Below are 22888 nucleotides of genomic sequence, written 5' to 3' on the forward strand. Positions count from 1 at the left end.
ATATGTTTGTAGGCTGCATAAATGTCTTCTTTTGAGAAGTGTCTGTTCATGTCCTTTGCCCACTTTTTAATGGGGTTGTTTATTGTTTCTTCTTGTAAATTTGTTTAAATTGCTTGTAGACTCTGGATATTAGACCTTTGTCAAATGGATAGATTGCAAAAATTTTCTCCCGTTCTGTAGGTTGTCTGTTCAATCTGATGATAGTTTCTTTTGCTGTGCAGCTCTCTAGTTTATTTCCATTTGTCAATTTTTGTTTTTGTTGGAATTGCTTTTGATGTTTTTGTCATGAATTCTTTGCCTGTGCCATGTCGTGAATGGTATTGCCTAGATTTTCTTCTAGGGTTTTTATAGTTTTGGGTTTTACATCAATGTCTATCTTGCATATTTTTTTTAAAATTGAAGTTTATACTTGAAAGTTTGTGATATCCACAGTGTCCTAAATGCATGTAATTTCTATAACCAGTGTAAATTTAAGAAGGATTGGTCTTTTATTCAGGGGGATTAGTGGCTGCTGTGTTGCTCTTCCAATTGACCCATTGGAACCACATGAAAACAGTGGATTTTCAGTTACCTCTGCTAAGAGAAGGGAACTGTGACATCGAAAATCTAATTGTATTTTTGTTTGTCTTTGGAATGCACTTTCTATTTCTATTTGAATCTGGGTGTCACAGGCATAACATGTCAGTGGAAAATCAAGAGTCATCTACAGTTAATAAAATACGTAGGAACAATATAAAGATTTAGTACCCCATCTCAGGGTAGCATTCAGTTAAGCTTTTAGATTGCCATAATAAATTAATCATTCTGCATGGCACCAGTGGGAGAAATTCCACTCTGACCCCATCAAAGTGATGCGTCCCACTTGCCCCTTACTCTAGCAGGACTGGTGGCCCTTGTAATCTTGTCCCAGAAAACGAGACTGCTGATATTATTTTTTTTTATTTCACATTTAAAAAAATTCTGCTAAGCTTCTTTTGCTACAGTCATTTGCTGCCACTGGGATTTTTGCAGAAGGTTAGTAGTACTAATAAAATGAAGGGCAAAGCACCAAAGAGAATCTTGAAGGAATAGTCTGTAATTCTTTATTTGGTCAGGGCGAAAGACCCTGCAAGGTATTACAATCTCCATTTTGGGGTCAAGGCCACCTTCAACCTTCCAAATTGTTCTTCATCCTCTAGGACCAGTATTTATTGTCTCTCTTCCTGTCACTCCAAGGCTTCTCACTGTATTGGGACCTCATAGAGTTCATTCCTACAACATCCCAACCCACTGCTTAGACAAGTTGTCATCTCGGCTGCCATTACAGTCACAGGGGGAGCTTTTAAAACATACCTGTGCCTGGGCCTTTCCTCAGACCAATCAAACCAGAATCTATTGCTTTGGAGCAATACATCAGCTTCCTAGGTGGTCCTCTTAATTGGGCCACAGTTGAAGATCACTGGCCTGGATAAGGAGCTCCAAATTCTGGCTTCCTGTGCAGCTGAAAGGTGGCCTGGCTCCCCACCTAAGTTACTTGCTCATCCAATGACTGAGTCCACTGGAGGCTTTGAGTACCTGGGAACATTTTTCTTCCCAGGCAGCTGCAGCAAGCACAGCCAGAGAGCAGGGCAGATGCCACTTTTGATGACCAATGCAAGAAGCAAGGGGCAGGTGAGGTATTTGTTTTTCACTTAGATTTCATCCCAAGTTAAAATTCAGAATTTTGAATAATGTTTGAATGTTTAATCTATTCATCATTCTTCATGTGTCACTTCAGAATAATCCATAATAAATAATACATTTTTCTAAGCTTTGTTAAGACAGGTATGTGGTTAGAATTGATACATTCCAATGTCGACTGTGGCTTTCACTGTGAGTTCTGAAAAAGTCATTTATGTTCTTGTGGAACTTCTGCTACTTCATATATTATCTCTTTGGAGATAATAAGGAAAGTAGCATTTAGTGAGCACCTGTTGTATGCTTGTACTAGTACTATTTGTCTAGTACTATTGTCTAGTACTACTCTAGACACTGACATATACTATTGAAATCATTGACAGTGTAGGCTGACCGGGCGTGGTGGCTCACACCTGTAATCCCAGCACTTTGGGAGGACGAGGCGGGCCGATCGCGATGTCAGGAATTCAAGACCAGCCTGACCAACAAGGTGAAACCCCGTCTCTACTAGAAGTGCAAAAATTAGCTGGGCGTGGTGGCGTGTGCCTATAGTTCCAGCTACTCAGGAGGCTGAGGCAGGAGAATCGCTTGAACCCGGGAGGCGGAGGTTGCAGTGAGCCGAGGTTGTGCCATTGCACTCCAGTCTGGGTGACAGAGCAAGACTCTATCTCAAAAAAAACAAAAAACAAAAAAAAAACCAGGATAGACTATGTCATCAGACTACCTGGACTCATCCTGGCTCAGCCACTTACCAACAAATAAACACAAATCACAGATTGGTCGTGGGTTTTAAACAAGATAATGTCTATAAAGGGTATAGCACTGTGCTTGGAACAATGTAAATTCTCCAAAAAAAAAGTGTTAATTTGCATCATTGTGATTTTTTTTTTTTTTTGGTTCTCACAATACCGTGAGTAGGTATCATTATCCATTTTAGAGATAAACAAGTCTCAAAATGAACTAATTATGCATGGGCATAATCAATCTCAGGCGTGTTGGAAGGAAGATGAAAAACTTACCTTTCAGAATTGTTGGAAAATAAAATAAATAATTTCAGAATGTGTTACTTAGCCTGGGAGATAGTTAATCTGCAAAGCTGGACTCTGTTTTGATATTGGAGAGACAGTGATGAACAAGACAGACAGCCCTGTCCTTGCCAAGCGGACCTTAAAATCTCCATCTGACTTTGACACTATCACGAAGTGTGCACACAGGCCTTTTGATGGCACAGTCTTCACCACAGATGTATACTCTTTCCGAGTTAACAGAAAGTTCTACTCTCTTATCGTAAGCAGTCCTGAGGTTTGGGCCAATCACAAAATAATGAAAAATGGAGCATCACCAGACGAGATCTTTGCTCTCCAGGAGTGCCCTCTGGGAACATTTCCCTCGTTTCCCACAGCCAGGGCCCCTGGTGCCAGCAGGAAGAGAAATGGACGCCATCAGTGCTTTAAGATGGCAAATGCAAGCTTTATTCTACCATCATAACTCCCTGGATCGATGCTGACCTCCCAGCCACCCTCCAAAATGTTCTCCCATTGTCTATTCAGGTGTGGTGGCTGGTGAGTACCCAGACCACAAACTTACATAAAGGCCAGGAATGGATTCATTTAGATTAACTTATTTCCAAGCAATGAATTAATTAAGAAAAAAGCAACTGCAGGCATACATGAATACATTGGACATTACTTCTCTGCTCATCACTTCTCCTCTGCTGGTTCTTGAATTCAATCATTCATATAACATTTCATAAGCACATCCTCTATGCCAGGTTTTATATAGTCTCTGGGGATACAGAGTTCATCCTGAGATGTTGTTAATCTCGAAACTGTCTCAAGAAGGCTTGCCTTGTGTATTTGAGAACAATCCAAAATACTGTTGAGATAAAAATATTTATATTTTTTGATGTCTCTAGTTACCTAAATTTCTGGATAACTTTGCATACAGCTTGTTAGGAAATGTCATTTCATTCCTGTACAATTGGGACTATGGTTATAACATCATCACCTCTATGCCAAAGCATGGCTGGGAATACCAGCATTCTTACAATGGAAACTTGTCTTCAGGCCAGGCTGCCAGGAGCTGTTCTTTGCTTCTCCTGAACCATAATTAATTTATAGTCTATCATTTCAAAGGAGAATGACTCTGTAGAATTTGGACTAAGTGCAATCTCCCAAGATTGAAGATGTACCAACATTGTTTTATGATTTACTATTGCTCCATTTTCTTCTTTAACATGTTAAATTGCATATAATTGCTGCAAAGGGAAGAAATAGACTTAGAAATAGACTAAGAGTCAGTGCATAAAAAGAGAATCTATGCATAGTCCTATGGGTGATGCAAAAATATCCTGTCCACTTGATACAGCTATAAATTTTCTTTAGGAAAAGGACATTACAGATTTTTTTAAGCCGAAATCATTAACAGTTGGTATCTATCAGACACAGACGAAATAAGCTAATCCTTATATGTAAATCTGTAAATCTACAGGGAAACATGAAAACTGGCTAAATTTGAGTGTAATATGGTTGGGAACTTTTTAAATCTTTGGGTTTTTGTTAAATTATCCCTTATATATTCTCTCAGTTTTAATTTTTCTGTATTTTAAAAAATTCTTAGTCAAAAAGTACATGAATCATTTTATATTCCTCTTTGAGTTTTTATTAATGATATTCAATACTCTAAATATCATGAAGTTCATATATACCTCAAGAGGAAGAATTTGAAAGGACTGTTGCAATATATTTTTCATTCTTTTTTTACAACGTATTATCTTGTTTTCACTAAGAGAGTTTATTTGCCTTGCCATGGAATTAAAATTTATTTCCTCGCAGATTCTGACAGCTCTGTAAGCACACACTGTGTTTTTTATGTACAGATAGAACAAGAGTTACTCGAAATTATTACTGTTTAGGAGAGAACAATTCACTGAACCATCAAAAAATATATCCCTGCACGAAGATAAAGATTTGACATTAGCTTTTCACAGACAAAAGAAAGCATAAAAGAGGTCACATTGACTTTCAAACTTCTTGACGGTAGCATTTTTCCAGACTTCTTTTCATAGTAACTTACTGTGGAAAACCAAAAGATAAATAAAAAAGAAATAAAAATGTATATTTGAACACATACTATATTCCAGACACTATGCAAATAATTTGTGGGAAAAAAAAGAATTTTCAATCTTAATAATAGTTCCTATTTTAGAAGAAGATATTGAAAATATTTAAATTTGTTTTAAAAATCAGAAATTGCCATTTAGTCCTAGTGTCACATGGAAGGTGTCTAATTTTATTCTAACACTGTGTTTTTTATCTACATTAACTACTGGATACATTTACTACAGGAGTTCTTCAAAAAGCAAAATTACTAGGGCATAACAATGCAGATTGTTTTAAAGGCCCTGGAAACTTTATTGTAAGAAATAATTTTAAACATTTAAATGTCAGCAGGAGAAAATATGAGGAATTTTGACCAAGACATTTAGGACAAAATATTAAGAAAATGTAAACACTGCCTCCTTTTCATCTTTAAAATGTAGGAAGGGCTGTGACTTGTAGAAACTCTTGCTCATGAATGGATTTTCTAGTAACAAGAATATTTTTTAAATAAATTTTGCTTCTGATTATAAAAGTAATAATATTTATTTCAATAATGTGGGCCAAAAAACTAAAACACGCAGAGAAGAAAACATGTATCTAAAGACTTTTTGGCTTTATTTTATTTTAAATTTCCCTATCAGGCTCAAGATGCTAACTTAATCAGTTTGGGGGTGTCATGCCTACATCAGGAAATTTAAGGAAATTAAGCCATTAATTTAAGTTACTACATATCATGAATTCTAAGATCCAAGTATGGAGAGTAGGTCATTGTTTCTAGGGGTAGATTTAGTGCACTGAAATTTCATTCCTGTTTTGCCCACACAGCCTCTAGAGAGCAATGTCAATCCTTGCAGTCTGCTTTATAACACAAAACTGCCTCTTCTAAACTTCACATCCCCACCGTTCATCCTATTTCCAATGTCATTCCCTTGTCTTTAAACTGTACCAATCAGATTAATGGAGAAACAGAACAAAATGGTTCCAGACAGATTTGCCCTGAAACAAATCTTAAAACAAAATGGAGCTAACAGTATTCCTTGGCACTGAAATACATAAACCTTAAATCTAAGAAAGAAAGAAAATATCAAATACCTGTACATCTCTATAAGCATCATGAGAAACTTTAATCAATCCCAGACGTTTAACCCTCAAAACCTCAAGCTATGCACAGGCATTAGAAGGTCAGCCTCCAACTCCCCACAGGTTTTTCTGGGAGGCTCAGCCAACCATCCCCATCCCAGCCTTTCCTAATGAAAGACTGGGCTACCCTCTGCCTCTGCCCTCCCAGCTGCAGACAGCCTGCCCTAGGATCCCTTCAACAGCAATCACATCTCATTGTTGCCCAGCTCTCTGCCCTGATCCAGAATTCTTAAAAGGGTTTGAGGGCTAAAAGTCAAGGATGGCTCTGTGCATGAGGTTGGAGACACTGCTCCTCAGATGACAAAAAACCTGAGATAAATCCTGATCTCAGGTGGGACTGAGAGAATTTGAGAGCAGGGAGGTGGCCCAGGAGAGTGAAGGCAAACATATGGAGTTCTTCATCTAGACAGCCAGTTTGGGGGCAGAGATAGGTGCAAAGCTTTTTTAAAAAATTTCATTTTTAGTTCCGGGATACATGTGCAGGATGTGCAGGTTTGTTACATAGGTAAACGTGAGCCATGGTGGTTTGCTGCATCTATCAACTCATCACTTAGGTATTAAGCACCACATGCATTAGCTATTTATCCTGATACTCTCCCTCTCACCGCCGCCCCCTCAACAGGCCCCAGTGTGTGTTGTTCCGCTAAACAATGGGAACACGAAGCTTATCATAAGGAAGGAAGGTTAGTGGGGAAGGCATTCAGCAGAGGGAAGAACATGGGCAGATTGTAAAGCAGGATGTTGTTACAAGCATTTAGAGCAAACCTGGGCCATACCATTTGGCTGGAGTAGAGCATAGGGGCTGTGGGGAGGTAAAGGAGCATCATCACCAGGAATCAGCATGGGGCTGTGGAGTGTCCACTAAGCAGCTGTGGCAAGTCACTTCTTACCACTCACTGTCACTTTCTTATCATTTCCTCAGGTGAGGAAAATAGATGGAATCATTCAGACCCTGTAGTTGTGATAGGGATTAGAGCTGATGTATGTAAAGCACCTAGCACCGAAGGAGCTAGGAAAGCACAATGGATCTACATGGTGGAGGCTGAGGATGTCTTTCTCATTTGGCCATAGTTTCCTATTTTATTAAGTGCTGACACAGAAACTTTAAATAGTGGAGAGGGTTCTAAGTAATATTTAGTCCTTACACACACACACACACACACACACACACACACACACACACACACACACTATTCTTTACTTGTAAATGGAGATGCTGCTTGCACTTCACCTGCCTGAGGAGGCCCACCTTTATTTCTCCTGGCCTTTACCACTTCCTTACCTACTTTTATTGGTATTTCAAGCTCTTTTGTAAAAGGCAGGTGTGAAAGCATCCCACCCCTCAGCCCCCTTGAGGACCTGGGTGGCATTACTGGTACTTGAAAGAAAAAGTAATGAAAGTAAAAAAGAAAAGGCTAAGTTGCTATCACATTTGTCAACTCTGGCCAGATGCTCATTAGCAACAGGCTAGAAGCCAAAAATGAAAGACCAGGCTGCAGCTTGGATCCAAAAATAAGGGCCAGGCTCTGTGGAAAATACTGACAGATGCGAGCCAGAACAAGGAAGAATGCTTTGTGTGCGTCATTTGAAAAAGAACACGTCCAAGCACCCAGACACAGGTCTTCATGTAGTTTATCTTAGTGGCCACAGTAGGGTTGCTCAGAGCATTGTTTTGCCTCCAAATCACATGGGATGCTTGATAAACATACAGATGCCCCAGCTGCAGCTCATATCTGCAGAATAAGAATCTGTGTGGGGGTCCTGGGGGATTCTAATGCACCCTGAAGAGTAAGACCTATTGATCTGAGATTGGGAATTAATGCTCGAGCTATGATGGAGGCTGGTAAGCACTTAGGAAATTTCACTGCATTCTCCCAAAAATCCTGTGAACTAGTTATGATTATTACCATTACCATCCCATCTTGCTAGTGAGTGGTGGAGTCAGAACTCCAGCCCAGGCCTCCTGATGTCCCCTTACTTACTTAACCCTTTCATTCTAGGCCTCACCAGCAAGAGGGTATCTTCATTCCATGCCCTTCAATTGGTAGAGAGTGCCAAGGGCAAGAAGCCAATTCTTCACCTCCATTACCTGTCTTTACATCCCAGCGCCATCATGGGCCTTCCCCTCAGGCCAGATTTCTAAGAATTTGGTTCTGTTTGTTTTGTTTTGATTCTGCATGAAGTAAAGAAGGTTAACGTAACTATGTAACTTCCCTCTCTTATTGAAATAACAGTGCCCTCTCTACAACATCCCGTGATTGCCAGGGTGCAGGAGCATGTCTGCTGGATTTAAATCCCAGCTTTTACTCCACCACTTACTAGTTATTTAAACTTTGGGCATGTCATTTAACCTCTGGAAAATAGAGATGGCAGCAATTGAGTAAAAGAAGAAGAAAGGCAAGTCAGGGTGTAAAGAAAAGGATGGGCTGGATGCTGTGGCTCACGCCTGTAATACCACCACTTTGGGAGGCTGCGGTGGGCGGATCACAGGGTCAGTAGTTCAAGACCAACATGGCCAACATGGTGAAACCTCGTCTCTAATAAAAATACAAAAACTGGCCGGGCACGGTGGCACGCGCCTGTAATCCCAGCTACTCAGGAGGCTAAAGCAGGAGAATTGCTTGAACCTGGGAGGCGGAAGTTGCAGTGAGCCGAGATTGTGCCACTGCACTCAGGCCTGGGCGACAGAGCGAGACTCTGTCTCTGAAACAAAAACCAAAACAAAACACAAAGGAAAAGGATGAGATGCTACCAGTATGAGAAGAATATAAACTGTGGTTCTCAACCCTGACTGCAATTAGAGTTATCTGAGGATCTTTTAAAAATACTGATGCCAGGATTCCACTCCCAGAAATTCTGATTTCACTGGGGTCTGGTGAGGAATCAGGTCAGCAATACCATTTATATCCCCCCAGGATATTCAAATGCGCAGTTGTGGTTAAAAACCTCTTGTTGAAGATAGGAAAACAACCAATGTTCCACAAATGCTCTCTGGTTAGAGACACTTTCTTAGTAAGGGTGAGAATGCTTACTGATTGAACAAGCAATTATTACTCACTTACCCTGTGCCAGGCTCCAGTGCAATGGCTAAAATTTAAAATTTAAATTAAACTTAAACTTAGTCCCTGATCTCAGGACAGTTGCAGTCTAATGAGGAAGTCACAGCCAAAAATAAACTATGCGGTTACAATATAGTGTGGTCAATATGGTAATAGCAGTTAGTTCAAAATGGTAGGAGAAGAGTAAATGGAATGACTTCTTCTCCTTTCAAAGAAAAACCATAGAATCATGAAATAATAGAGATGAAGGAAGCTCAAGGTTCCTAATTTTGTGCATAAGGAAACAAGAAATCAAGAGATTGGAGGTTTCTCAGAGTCACAGAGTTAATGCAAGAGAACCTAAAAAATTCTAATGATGTAGCAAGACATACTTTAACTCACCAGGGGAAGTGCTAAGAAACTATGGCTTAGCAGCACTGGACTCTGAAGCTGGAGTTCTGGGTCCTGAAAAATAAGTAGAATTTGGACATAAAGGCATGGGGAAGGTTTAGATTTTCAGTGGAAGGCTCAGCCCATAGCTCAAAGGAGAACATGCTCACCAGGTAATGACCTGGAGCTTAAAGATCTCAGGTGGTGGCCAACAGCTTAGGGCTCCCTCCTCCACATCAACTCTAGTTTTGGGCTTACACCTATTTCTTGCTGGATATGCAATTTAGAGGGATGCTCCCACCTCCAGTTCCACTCCTCTTTGGGGGTTATACTATACAACTGAGACATTGAACATGTTAATTTTACCTGGTGTATTGCTTAATTTCAATGTGACCTAGGGTTTGAACCTCTTATCTTAAATTCTTTAGTGACGTAACAGATTAACACCTCAAAATAGATGAAATGTCTCTCAATTATGACTACATTTGGTCAGTCTTGACTATATTAAGCTGCAGTTCACATGTGCTCTGTTTACCAAACTTAAAATCATTAAATCTATATTGAAATGTGTTGAATTGGCTCTCCATTCTCCCCATACTCTGACCTTGGTGTTCTCCTAGAGGTTTCACCTTCTCTCACACCCTACACATCCTTTTACACCAGTAAATACTATTGCTTCCCCTTCAAAATTTATCCAAAATTCAACCACTCCTCGCCACCCTCACTACCACCACCTTGGACCAAACCACTGTCATGTCTCACCTGGATTATGGGAACAGCCTCCTAACTGGTCCCCCATGTTTCAGCCTCGCCTCTGCAGTCTATCCTTAGCACAATAGCAGAGTGTTCCTTTTAAAAGAAAGTCAGATTGTGTCACTTCTGTATTCAAAATTATTCACTAGCCTTTCCTAGGTCCTTCCTACGATTGACATGACATGATCTGGCCTCCATGAACCTCACCTTCTCTTCTCTGGCCACACTGGCTTCCTCCTTGTCCTTGCTCATGTTGAGCAAGCCCCTACCTCACTGCTTCCTGCAACTGGAACACTCTCCCTCCAGATAAGCGCCTGGTGAGCCCCTTCACTTTCTTTAGGTCTTTTCTTGAAAGCTCCTTTCTTAGTGAATCTTATCTGGCCACCCTATCTAAAATTTCAATACTGATTCCTAGACATTTCATATACTCTATCCCTGCTTTATAAAATTGATTCTCTAACATTCATCAGTCAACATTATGTATTTTATTTTACATTTTATTTATTTGTAAAATTAACATTTATAAACACTATATATTTAACTTATTTTTTTTATTCCTTTTTCTTTACCCATGTATCTGTTTCACGATGGGAGAAATAATTACCAGTTTTGTTCACTGTTGCTTCCCAATAAACTAAGTACAATACCTGGCACATGGTAGACTCAATAAATACTTGTTGAATGAAAAAGTGAGGAAATGTTAACTGTGGCATAATAAATATTAATATTATAATTGCATTTACATATTCTCTTCTTGATAGCTATAATAATATATTCAAACCATAGGGAGACCAACCTGCACTATAGAATTTTATAACCTTAAGATGATTTAGACCCAAATTAAGGGACATTCTACAGAATACTTGATGAGTACTTTTAAAAGTGTCTACATCATGAAAGACAGGGAAAGACTGAGGAACTGTCACGTATTGGAGTAGATTAAGAAAACATACAATTAAATGCAATGTTGGATGCTGCTTAAGATCCTGGAAGAGAAAAAAAGACAATGAAATTCCAAAAAGACCTATTGTATTAGTACTGTACCCATGTTAATTCCCTGGTTTTGATAATTGCCCTATGGTGATGTAAGATATTAAAATGATCTCATCTAAATGTCTAAATATCCTTTATACTCCAAGCAAGGCAGTCATTTAAATGGTAAACATGTTTTTTGAATGAATACGCAAGAAGTAATTACCCTGATAATCACCAAAAGATAATGATGTAACCAAGATAGATGTGTGTGGTGGGCAGTTTTCTTCTTTTTACCTTTCATCCATCATTTTTCTGTGCTATGGTAGATTTACTCCAAGGAACCTAACACAGGTTTTCAAAGCAAATATTCCTTGGTCCATAAAGGGGTTTAATCAGAAGACACAAAATAGTTCAAAGAGTTATCTTTATACTCTCCCTTCTTTTAAAAGGTTAGAAATAACAATTGTCAGTTTAGTAAAATCATCTTGTAAATAACATCCCACTAATTTGAGATTACACAGTGAAATAATTGTATGCCATTCTAGGTCTCAGGAAAGCATGTTCTCATTAGAGGGAGAAAAATGGTTAAGAAAACTGTCACAGAGGGTTTTTGAGAATCATATTAACTAACAAGTCACCTTAGTTCTTCTGGAGTGGAGCACAGTGGAAAATAAAATCATAGAAACAGAGTTCTTCTGTCTAGAAGGCTGTTGCCCCATTCCTCTCCAGCAGGAGGGGATGTGTCCTGTCTGTGAGAGGCAACTCCTCCTCAGGAGTAGAAAGTGGACCCCACCTACACTGGGCCACTTACCCATCTGCTTGCTGGAGGCATTTCAGCCAAGGAGAAAGACTTTCCCTTGGCCTTTTTCCACAAAGGGGCATAGCTGGGTGGGTACCCAGGGATAGGGAGAAACATTTCAATCATCTAGAGACTAGAAGAACTAAAGATTATTGATAAGCATTATTCATTTTTCTATAAGTCATAATAAAGATGTTTGTTTGGTAGGAAATTATCCCAAAATTTTAAAGATTAATAACAGTCAACAAGGCAATGTAATTCAATTTAACCAACACTTACTGACCATGTACTAAGAACCCACTTCTATTCTAGGGCTGTGGAGATGCAAAGACGAATGAAATAAAAGTGTAGCCCTCAGACAGCTTACTCTCTAGTAAAAGATATAAACTCTATAAACAAGTAGGTAGAAAACAAATGAGTAGCAAGTGTCGAAGGGCCAGGGAGGTAGTCATCATGAACAAAATAAGCTGAATATAAGAATGACAAACTCCAAGAAATGGAAGCAAACACTTTATTCTTATTAAATTATGGAATAGGTATGTAATAATGTAAATATAGATAATATTCATATGCTATTTTATATTAAATTTTAAAAACATTGAAAAAGGAAAACAATTATTGCTATATTTTTATTTCATAATTCATTACTGCTTTGACTTGGAATCAGAAACCTCACATCTTTTTTTCTGTACCAAAACATGTTTCAGGCCCTGTATTTTTCACTGTGATGTACAGAATGCAGCCTTAAACACTTAAGCCAGGAGGGTGGTTGGTTTTTTTCAGATAAATTTTGGAGTCGAGCCTAAACATAGGCTCTTCCTAACATGGATGGAATTACTACTGTAAATGGTTCTTATATCTAGAATCACCTCTTCCAAAATGTGTGTACAATCCTGGCTTTCAGCATTGTTCTACTTAGACTTCAAATAGACTTCAGTACCGTTTTTGCATTACAGTTTGATAACGTCTAATCATAGCCCAACATAGGTGCTATCAAAAAATAAGAAAGGTAAGCTAAATAATGTTATTTTATTTTCATAAAGTTTGAAGTCTGAGAACATTTTTAGAATTTGGTTTTCAATGGCATAGTTTTAGAGAATAAATTTTATGGTATCTTCATTTCTGGAAACTGATCTCAATGTAGGAAAGTAGATGAAATTATTCCTTTACAAATGAATTTCCCAAAAAGTTAACTTTATCTGGACGGAGAGAAGCTCACAAATGAAACATTTGTGCAATACTTGTGACTGTACCTATAGAAAAATAGTCAAAAAATATAGATAAGTTGTAGAGTCAGCAAAAAGCTCAGGACTTTGGGCTAATCTTCACTGCTAGGCAGAGATAGGGCTATCCCCTGTGATGACATTAATAGTTAAAAAAATCTCTTCTGCACCACAGTGCAAGTAAGCCAGCAAATTCATTAAGCAAATGTTGACCTGATTTTGCTCAGAGACATAGAAGAATAGCCAATTAGTGGTATTAATTACTGAATCCATGGCTTCTCCCATTTTAGCTTTGTGCCCAAAGCAATTTCTGATGAATGAGGAAATTAATGGACTTGGGGATAGTGTACCTACAAAATAGTGCCACCTATGGGCTGTTACTTGACCGGCCTGACGTTAACTCCACACATCCTGAGAGCTCCATCTATAACACTTGGTGACTTTGACCAATGCATTCTACATCCAAATGGTCTGAGACCTTTTTCATAACACAGAGTCAGCCATTTCCTGATGTTTTGCCTTTCATGGGCTCCTGTTTCTGAAGTTCCTTGACCCCTTCAAAATTCTCACCACACCACAAATAAATATAGTTAACAGTGTGCTATTCTCTATATCTGTGTTCTCATTTGCTGCAAGAGAAAATGCCACCCATAAATTAACTTGTCCTGAAAGTTCTCAATCTTATTTTTAACATACCAAGCTACAAAGTTGCTCATTAGACTAACATTTACAAATGCCTGTTGAGGCTCTGGACACATAATTTCTGCAGCATTCAAAAGAGACTCTTTTATAAACTGTGTTGTCTGTAAAAAGGTTTTGATACCCAGGCAATTTTTCACTTAATAAAGAACTGTATTTCACAGCAGCTCACTTATTTTATTCTCATTCAAAAACAAATGCTGCCATTTCTTCAGTCCATTAAATTTTCCAACACCCATCTTTTCTGTGTAGCAGTCAAGGCTGATTTTTTTTTCAATGGTGCCTTAAGATGTAATTTTTCTTTGCAAACATTCTTTGTTTGGATACTCTTCCCATCCACCCCCCCCCAAAAAAAAAAGTTATGCTCCTATTTTTTTCTTATAATAATTGTTTTTTAGGAGATGCACAAGTTCATTTTCCTCTTCTTTTTACAGTAAGAAAAATATCAGTAAACACATGGTGGTAAAAAGCTACTACTCTTTGATTTCAGTGCTGGGAATACAACAGGAAGATGTGGTGGCTTTAGTTAACTGAGAGGGCACAGTCCTCTGATTTAGGGGCTGTCTACCTGGTGAGGACATCAGCTCTTTGCTGTCAAAGGCAGCTGGAAATCAAAACATTTCAAGAAAAATCTTCTAATTGTTTAAATGTCGGCAACTTATTCAAAATTTATTAAAATACCAAGTGGATCAACACCATTCTAGTCAAGCAAAACAAGGCGCCCTGTGGGCTGCCCATCTGCAACCTCTGGATACGTAGAGTATAAAAGTAAAACAATTTATACCCTACTTTTATTTTAGTCCCTGAGAAGTAAGAGAAAAGGTACAATTATATCAATATATTCCTATGGAATATGAAATCTAAGTGCCATAATTAATTTGGAAATGGTCTAATAAGGCAGTGTGGTGTGGTGAAAAGGATACCCTTCTTGAAGCCAGTCCGTTTGGGGAATCCTGGGTATTCCACTTATCGAGTTGGTTAATTTTCGATTCCTCATCTGGAAGTAAGCATAAAGTGATCTGGTAAGCTTCTTAGTATACTGTCTGGCATTTGGAAAGTGTTCCATAAATGGTAGCTAGGACTGTTATTACAAAATGCAAAATATGCATTTTCGACCACATTTCTTTGTATGCCTCCCAAATATCACTTGTGCCCAGGCTCTACTGCTCTCACTCCTGCCGTCCCTCCCTGTGCTCCCACATTTCATCTCACGGCCTGATGGTGTAGGCCCCTGCTTATCAGCACTCTCTGGAGTTTCCCACCTCCTTTCCTGGCCCGTGCTCTTGCCTCTCCCTAGAATGTCTGTCCCTTTCTTCTTCGTTCAGTTAACCCCTGTGAGACTCGACCTAGCTGTTACCTCTTCTAGAAAGTCTTCCTAGAATGCCACCACCCTCCAATCTAAATAGAGCACTCCCTTTTATCTGCCTTATGTTCACCTCAGTCATAGCATTTGTCAAATGGTCTTATAAACCGTGAGCTCCTGCGAGACAGGAACTGGGCCAATCATCTCACTGTCCCTTACACGTGAGTGCAATGTTTTTATGTGGCATGTAATTAGGAATCAAAAGAATTCATTCCCTCCTTTAGGAAGGGAAAAGGAAGGGAAAAGGAAGGGAATAAATCCTCCTTTTAGGAGGATCTATCCATAAACGATGGAATGAATAAATGAGGTACCTGGAGACCGGCATAGCAAGTGCCCACTCCACTTCAGCTTCCCTTCTGCTTTACAAAGTTTCAAACGTCTTTGGCTGCTGAGTGTGCATCTCTCCCCTTGCCTTCCCAAACCTTACTCCTGCTGCTGTCTCCACTCTCACCCAAACCAATGGAAATTTCCATTCTGGAATGGCAGGTTATGACAGAGAAGGCACATAAGTGTCACCTCCTGAGTCTTGTAAGTGGGCACTGGAAAGACCTCTAAGAGGGTTTCTTTTGAAAAGTAATAATGAATAAAAAATACAGCCACTATTTGGAGGCAAAGAAGGGGAGAACCATAACCATAACCCAAGGTCTTACCTTCACTTTCAGAACATGTGGCTTCTTAGCTCAGTGGGAGCAAGAATGGATCTTGTACACTAGCATCCATGGTCCTATAGCAGAAGGGAAAGCATCTTCTAGGACAGGGCTTCCAATAGTATGTACGGTGGCTTTCAGTAAAGAAACAGCATCCCTTTCTCCAGAGGGATACAGACCCCTTCTGGAATACTTAGTGAGAAGAAGACAGACTAGACCAACTAGACCACAGCCCACATGTGCCCCTCATCCAGATACCACACAACCTATTGAGGTAGTCCCAAAGTAAGAATTTCCCTTATTACGCACAATATTAGAAAAATGATGATGAATAATATGCAAATATTTATTCTTTTCTAGGAACATGGGTGACGTTTGGAGGTCAAATTTCAGATGAGGTAAGTTACCTTTGGCCTCTATTATACTAATGAAAGAAAATGCAGAGAGAGCTGTATAGCAGGAGTCCTCTTCCTGGGACCCTGACACTCTACAGGGATAAGGTTTAATTCACAGGAAATGGTAAAATTGACTCAGAGATTATTGTTGATTTTATTTTTCCTGTTGCATTTTTTACATTTAGACTATTAATAGCCCTTGAAGCTGTACATTATATATGCAGGTTGAACAGTCAGAGATGAAACAGTTTGGAATAAACATTAGTCACTTTATGAAAAGATTGTATTGCTGTGATGTTGTTTTGCTTTATTTGTTTGTTTACTTTTAGCTGCAACTAGGATGACTAATTGGTCTCAGTTTGCACAGAAGTTTCTCAATTATGGTATTGGAAGCCCACGTTGCAGAAACTCTCTCAGTCCTGGGAAAACTGCACAGTTGGTCACCTGGCTTGGGCGACTTAATCTAACCTCTCTGAGCCTCAGTCCATCCTATATAAAATGAGATGCTAATGCTAACCTTGATGGTGGTCTGTTGAAAGGATTAACACACCATGCTTATCAGATGTTTATATAGTCCTCTGACTAGTAGGTAGCAGACACTCAATAAATGGCAGCCATGGTAATTATATTTACAATAAAATTCCTTTAGATCATCATTTGCACAGTCAAAACAGTGCTTACCAAAGTGATATTTTTATCATTTCCTTTAAGGAATACCTTCATGGCATAAGTGAGGTATGCAGGCATTGAGCACTAAGAACTCCCCCTGAGGGCAATGCCCTGAGTCCCTCTGATCCTTCCGTGTCTACCTGCAAGAAGAGTCAGGGATAGTGTCTCTGAGTGGGTGCACTGAGTGGGATCCAGTCCCACTCTACCATTGACCGACCTGGTTTACTAACATTTATGTGTACTAATGGTGGCCACATCAATAAAATGCTCTAACCCTCTAATCAGCAGGATGGTGGTTAAGATTAATGAGATGATGCCTGTAAAGTGCTTAGTGGGGTACCTGGCCCAGAATAAGCCCTTTACAAAGGTAGTTCTTACTATCATTCCTAACGAGACACTTGGGAAACAGGGGCTTTTCTCCACAGCTCCCCAAATCACCAGTGTTATTTAGCAGATCTGAGAGAGAAGTCTTAACTGTATATTCTTGTCTGTCCTAATGCCTGTTCCCTGTATTGGGCACATGTCACCTTTTAAGGCTTGTCTCATGGGGGCTCCCCAGGGATGCAGACTTTAAGCTAGAGAGTAGCATGCAGGACAGTTATTAGGAAGTGTTCTCAGGATCAGCACAGGGCAGGGAAGAAAGCAGCACTGGGCAGACAGAGAACTTGGGTCATGATGCAGCCTCAACAATGACCTCAGCCAACTCCATGGGGATCTCCAAAGCTGAGATGGTTCTGCAGAGTTGTCTCAGTTTGGGACAACATAAAGGACTGGGCCTTTATGTCCTTTTACTGACCAGTCATTGGACCAGAGGCTGATCAGGAAGCAGGTCTGACCTTGGGCTAGGTGACTCTCTCTAGCCAACTGCAATTTCCAGAGAGGGCTGACAGAGGAAGGCCATTTGATGGCAGCATTCCTAGCAGCTCAGGGAATAAGTCCCTCAGTTCCAAAGGAGAACCTGAGGGCACATCCCAGAGTTTACTACAGGACTCTGTCTGACTGGCACCAGGAAGGGGTGTATGGAGGAGGCACAAAGGGAAAGCCACAGAAAGCAGAGCACAGGCTATGGACTTGAAGTCTCATACAAAATAGGTGGCAAGCAGGGAGGGAGGCCTACAGTTAGTAATCCACTGTATCCAGCACATATATAACCTACTACTGATGGTGCTTGGAAGGGAAAAAGACAAAAATATCTTCCCTTTCTGAGCAGAGGGGCCAAGTAAAGTACATTATTTCCCCCTAGTCTTCACTCTCCTCTTCACAGTGTCTGCTCTCTGCTGCAATGAGCCAAGCTTGCCCGGGTCGTAGTGTGAAGGGCTGACCTCTGAGATGAATAATTTCAAAATTTCAAGTCTAAAAACTACGATAAAGCTGTCATGAATGGCTGCTGAAGCACTCACCTCAGATGCAGACCAGGAAAATAGCTATTGTACTTCCAGAGAGCATCTGTGGCCTTCCCTGGGTCCCTGAAGAGAGAATACCAGCAAAGAGAAGAAGGGAGACACAGCCAGATTCAGTCTCACCCATCACAGAATTCTTTGAGCTCAATGCTTTCCGTGTAGCAAAAATGCGGACCAATAGCAATGAGTTCACCTACCTCGATTTTCCTGCTTTCTCTCTGGCGTCAAATAATCTCAACACAAAGTACATGCAAATATGGAATACTAGGGCTGGCCACACCACAGTGTGCTGAGTTAATTGTTGATAATTACATGACTGTCAACACTTTCTCAGGAGGTGGGGATGTCCCCATCACTGGGAGAGTTCATTTATTGAATTACCATTTGGCAGGGATATTATCAAAAGGATACAAACACCAAACTCTTTAAGGTGCCTCTCAAAGATGATTTGGCTTCATCAAAAAATAAAGATAGATGTTACTGATATGAATAATTATTTACTTAAAATAATGATGAGAGCATATTAGCATCTTATAGCACTTAATTTTCGGAGTTTTATTTACATTTTTTTAATCTGTAAGGTAGTTAAGGTACCTTTACCTGTAGGTAACAAAAACCCAACTCAAATCAGGTTAACCCATAAAAGAAAAATTATTATGACTTTTACACTAGAAGTGTAGATGAAGAGCAAACTTCAGGGCTGCCTCAGTCAGTGACTCCCAGTCTGCTTCCCAGCGAGTCTCTGGCCGTGTGGGTCTTTGTGTATCAACTGCTTAAGAAAGGCAGCTGCCGGAAACCTAGGCCTCAATTAGAACAGTGACTCCAGGGAAAGGGTGTTGCTCCTAGAAACTCAGTAGGAACAAAGAATAATGTTCCTAGAAGTCTCCAGCAAACTTCTCCTCATATCTCATTGGCCGGGGTGTGTCACATGACCCTTCCTGAGCAACTCACTCGTAGGCCCCCCAGGCCCCCGCTGGAGGGAGGTGAAGTCAGCTTTGCCTGAGGCCTCTGGGCTTCATGCAGGAGGAGGAGATCCCTGAACAAAATCAACCCCATTTTGCAAACAAGGAAGCTGAATCTACAGAGAGGTCAGATGATTTGCCTACGTTTATTTTTCTAGTAAGTAGGACCCTCAAGGCCAGAAATCACTTTTCAGACTTAGTTGGTGATGTTTTTCATTATTTCACATTCAGGCCTTCAAGTTCAATGATTGGGAAACATCTCTGTCATCATTTAGTTTAAATCTTCATCCAGAATTCTCCATCTTATCTTAAAAAAACTCTCTAGATAAGATTTGTGTACATATCCAATAATATACCAGTATGTCATATGACATACACAGGCTAATATAAAATAGAAGCACAATAATTTTTAAAACATAGGACAGTCATAACAGGAAAAACTTGTCTTAACTTTTAATCTCCAGTTAGGATATAATTTAAAAATTGTAGGAATATAAGATAAATGTTTTAATGGTAGTAAATTAAAAGCAGTAATAGCATACTATTATGCTAAAGAATCTGGATGGACTCCATTTTGCTAGCTTAACATTTTTCTTGGTAGGCTAATTTTTAAAGCAACAGAAAAATAGTTTATTTTGGAAATGCGGATGAAGCAACTTTAGCCTGCCATCAAAACATAATGGAAAAATCAATTAAAATTATTTGTGAGGTGTGTAATTTTTCAAATGACTAGTAAGTCAATCGGCAAAATGAAAAAATGGCCCTTCTCCACTGCTGTTTACGGCTATCCCTCTCTGGCTATTCCTTAAGCTGTGTATAGCTATTCTGTACTCTTCTGTCATACTCACCACTTGCGTTCAGCAGCACAAAGCAAGGAACAAGGAGCTTTGAGGTCTGTTTGCAGGCGGAACAGTGAGGAGCTGGGTTCCTGGTGAGTCAGAGTCACGCTGCCCCCTCTCTGTGTTGATTCAATGGCTGCTCTACAATGGTGCCTGAGATTTTGCTGAGCTGTGGGTGGCAGGAGTTTTACAACAGTCACAGCTCTGTCTCAGCCTCAAGGAAAAAGTCACAAGCTTTCAGGTCAGGAGTCACCCAGCTGCCAAAAGTTATTGGCTTGGAGAAAGGAGTTGAGGAATGGAGTCACACAGTGATACAAATGGCCCGCTTTGTCAGAAAGATTAAGATGCCGTAGAGAATGTTGTCAAACCAGCTCTTCCCAGCCGAGTGAGAAACACAAATCTATCCACTTTGGGGAGGCTAAATCCCAGCCTTCAAGTAACCCCTCAGTGCCCTATGTCTGAAGGAAAGAATACTTCTGTCCTGTGGATACTGGCTGAGACTTCTTTCTTTCCCTCTCTTCACTAAAACTAAGAAAAATAAGGAGTGGTTAGTGAGAGGTCAGTGTTCCTAAAGACCAGTAGAGGACTCAAAGTTGCTTCCAGGTTTGGAAAGCATTTGGCTTTTCTGAGTGACCTTTCTCTCCCCTTGCAGGTTGCTGAACGGCTGATGACCATCGCCTATGAAAGTGGTGTTAACCTCTTTGATACTGCCGAAGTCTATGCTGCTGGAAAGTAAGTCAGTACCTGTTTATGTCACTCAAATGGCATCTGTAGCACCAAAAGAATCAGCCCAGACCATTTCCAGCATGTTGGTGAAAAGGTTCTGTCCTTTCTCCACGTGTTGGCGGCTTTGCTCTGTTCTGCCCTCTACCACCATTACTAGAATTGGGGATATTGACTGTCTCTGGCACTCTCTGCTCACCCAAACCTTCCTGCTTCTGGACCCTGTATGAAGAATGGGCTGAAGGGGTATATGACCAGGAAGCAATTGCCATGTCTATGTGAGGGGCAGCAGAGTCTGATGCCAGAGTAGTGGCAGAGGAGATTGAGAAGTATTAGTTGAATACATGAGTGACCAAATGAATGAACAGATTCCAAAATGGTTGCTCAAAAGTTAGTCTTTTTATTTCATAACCATATCTCATAGTTTTTCAGCCCCTGAGGAACTGGGACATCCTCCTTGCAGGGAAACAGGAGCTCTCACTGTTGACCTGCCTGTCCCTACACTAGCATTACAGAAAGATTAGACGTCAAAGTCAGGATCCCCCAAGATGCCAAAGAATCTATCATCTTTTGTAAGAGGGGATCTCAGAGCCAGAGCCCATTCTGAGGACAGGAAGGGCTGCAGAGAGACCTCGCTTCTTTTGTGAAAGGAGTCACATCCAACTGCAACCTTCCTTTGAACCCAAGGCAGATTTGGAGCCCTAAGACAGGGCTTGTTAAACCAGAACACATAGGAAATGTGCCAGGCCAGGCCTCAAGGTTCAGGCCATCCAAGTCCCAGCCTAACCAGCACATTTCAGAATAGATCTGGGGTTCCCTGGCCTCCTACTGGGAACATGGATGTCCAGCTCTCAGAACCAAGGAAACTAAATAGCTGCCCAGCTGTTTGAACAGCTCTGCAATTTTCTAACTGAACTGTGAGGTATAATCACCTGCAGGCCTAATTCACCTCCTTCCAGGTTAGAATTACAATCAAATTGCTGGATTTGCTGAATCAGGATGATCAGTGGATGGTCCCAGTGCATTTTCCTTGCACGAGTTTCCTCCTTTTCAAGAAGAGGTCTATGTTTAAGGACCATCAAGGAGGTTCAGAGCTCACATTCTTGATGCTTTCTGTTGAATCCAAGGAGAGAAAGTAAAGGTTATACGGTCTTGCTCCTTTCTGCCTTCTACCCCTTTCCATTGTTTTCTTCTTGTGGAATCCTGCTTAGTACCAAATGGCACTAAGGTAGAAAAAGGGAGAAGTAAGTAGCAAGTCTGTTAGAGTCCTGTTTGTATTACTCCTGTGAGGATAATCGCTCTGATTAATTATTGATTGTCGGTCTATAATTGAGATAGGTTTCCACTGTGAAATGCAAGGTTGCAAAAGGTAAAGGAGAGATAGGGAAAAACAAAAGCAACACCAATGTAAGACTCAATGCTTGTCTCTTTGGGGCATGCTCCACAGCTAACCCGCATCATGGCTTATTGCAAGCTATACACTCTAACAAAGACAGAACTCTCAGTTAAGACCAATAATGACTAGCCATGACTCCCATCCATAGCATCCTAATGGACAAGGTGCTAATTCCACTGATCTCCCATTCACTAAGCCTCTGAGACCCCAGCTGCTTCTGACAATGTTGGTCTTACTGGGAGGGACATAGAACATTTGTCTCCTCAATCGGGTCCCAGCCTGGGTAGGTGGAAGAGGAGAGGATGGTGGATGCCTTCAGTATGCCTCTGCAACCCAGCCTTAGGGGCAGGAAGGACACTTCGTTATGTCTTCCTCTGTTTTGCTCCTATGACAAAGTTTGTCACTGGAACCTAAGATGTTCTGTACGTGAGTGTTCTCTATGTGGGACATCTAAACCCACACATCGGTTCTCAGTTTATACCTGGGAGCAAATATTTTTTATCTAAACAATGTGAGATGTCATTGTTCTCCATAGTCACAGTTGAATTGCTTCACAGCAATTAGAAGGAAAACTGACTCCCTTTGGACACCACCAAGCTGGACATTTATATATGGGATCTTTGGTTCAAAAACACCAAACTGCAAAATGACTGCTGCTGCTTAGTATCAGGACTGCAGGCGGTCTCTTGCCAGCGTGTCAGGATTTGGCAGGTGCTTCTG

General features: G+C 40.4%; 1 protein-coding gene and 2 long non-coding RNA genes across 5 annotated transcripts in view; 1 reads left to right on the top strand and 2 right to left on the bottom strand.

Annotated features, from left to right (window-relative positions):
• Positions 1-22888, top strand: part of KCNAB1 (potassium voltage-gated channel subfamily A regulatory beta subunit 1) — a 418964-nt gene that overhangs the window by 317064 nt on the left and 79012 nt on the right. For all 3 annotated transcript variants that reach the window (XM_034957646.3, XM_003830650.5, XM_003830649.6), the window contains exons 3-4: positions 16145-16182; positions 20702-20781. In XM_034957646.3, the coding sequence (XP_034813537.1) occupies positions 16145-16182; positions 20702-20781 (118 nt within the window). The remainder of the gene's footprint in view (positions 1-16144; positions 16183-20701; positions 20782-22888) is intronic.
• On the bottom strand, positions 4459-10239 carry LOC130541372 (uncharacterized). Its single transcript, XR_008955418.1, has 3 exons — positions 10088-10239; positions 9338-9400; positions 4459-4730 (listed from the first exon to the last, which is right to left on the bottom strand). It is a non-coding gene; the product is annotated as an uncharacterized LOC130541372 (long non-coding RNA).
• On the bottom strand, positions 14698-20689 carry LOC117979804 (uncharacterized). Its single transcript, XR_008624917.1, has 3 exons — positions 18249-20689; positions 15788-15861; positions 14698-14771 (listed from the first exon to the last, which is right to left on the bottom strand). It is a non-coding gene; the product is annotated as an uncharacterized LOC117979804 (long non-coding RNA).

This window comes from Pan paniscus, chromosome 2, assembly GCF_029289425.2.
Source record: "Pan paniscus chromosome 2, NHGRI_mPanPan1-v2.0_pri, whole genome shotgun sequence".
Taxonomy (NCBI): Eukaryota; Metazoa; Chordata; class Mammalia; order Primates; family Hominidae; genus Pan; species Pan paniscus.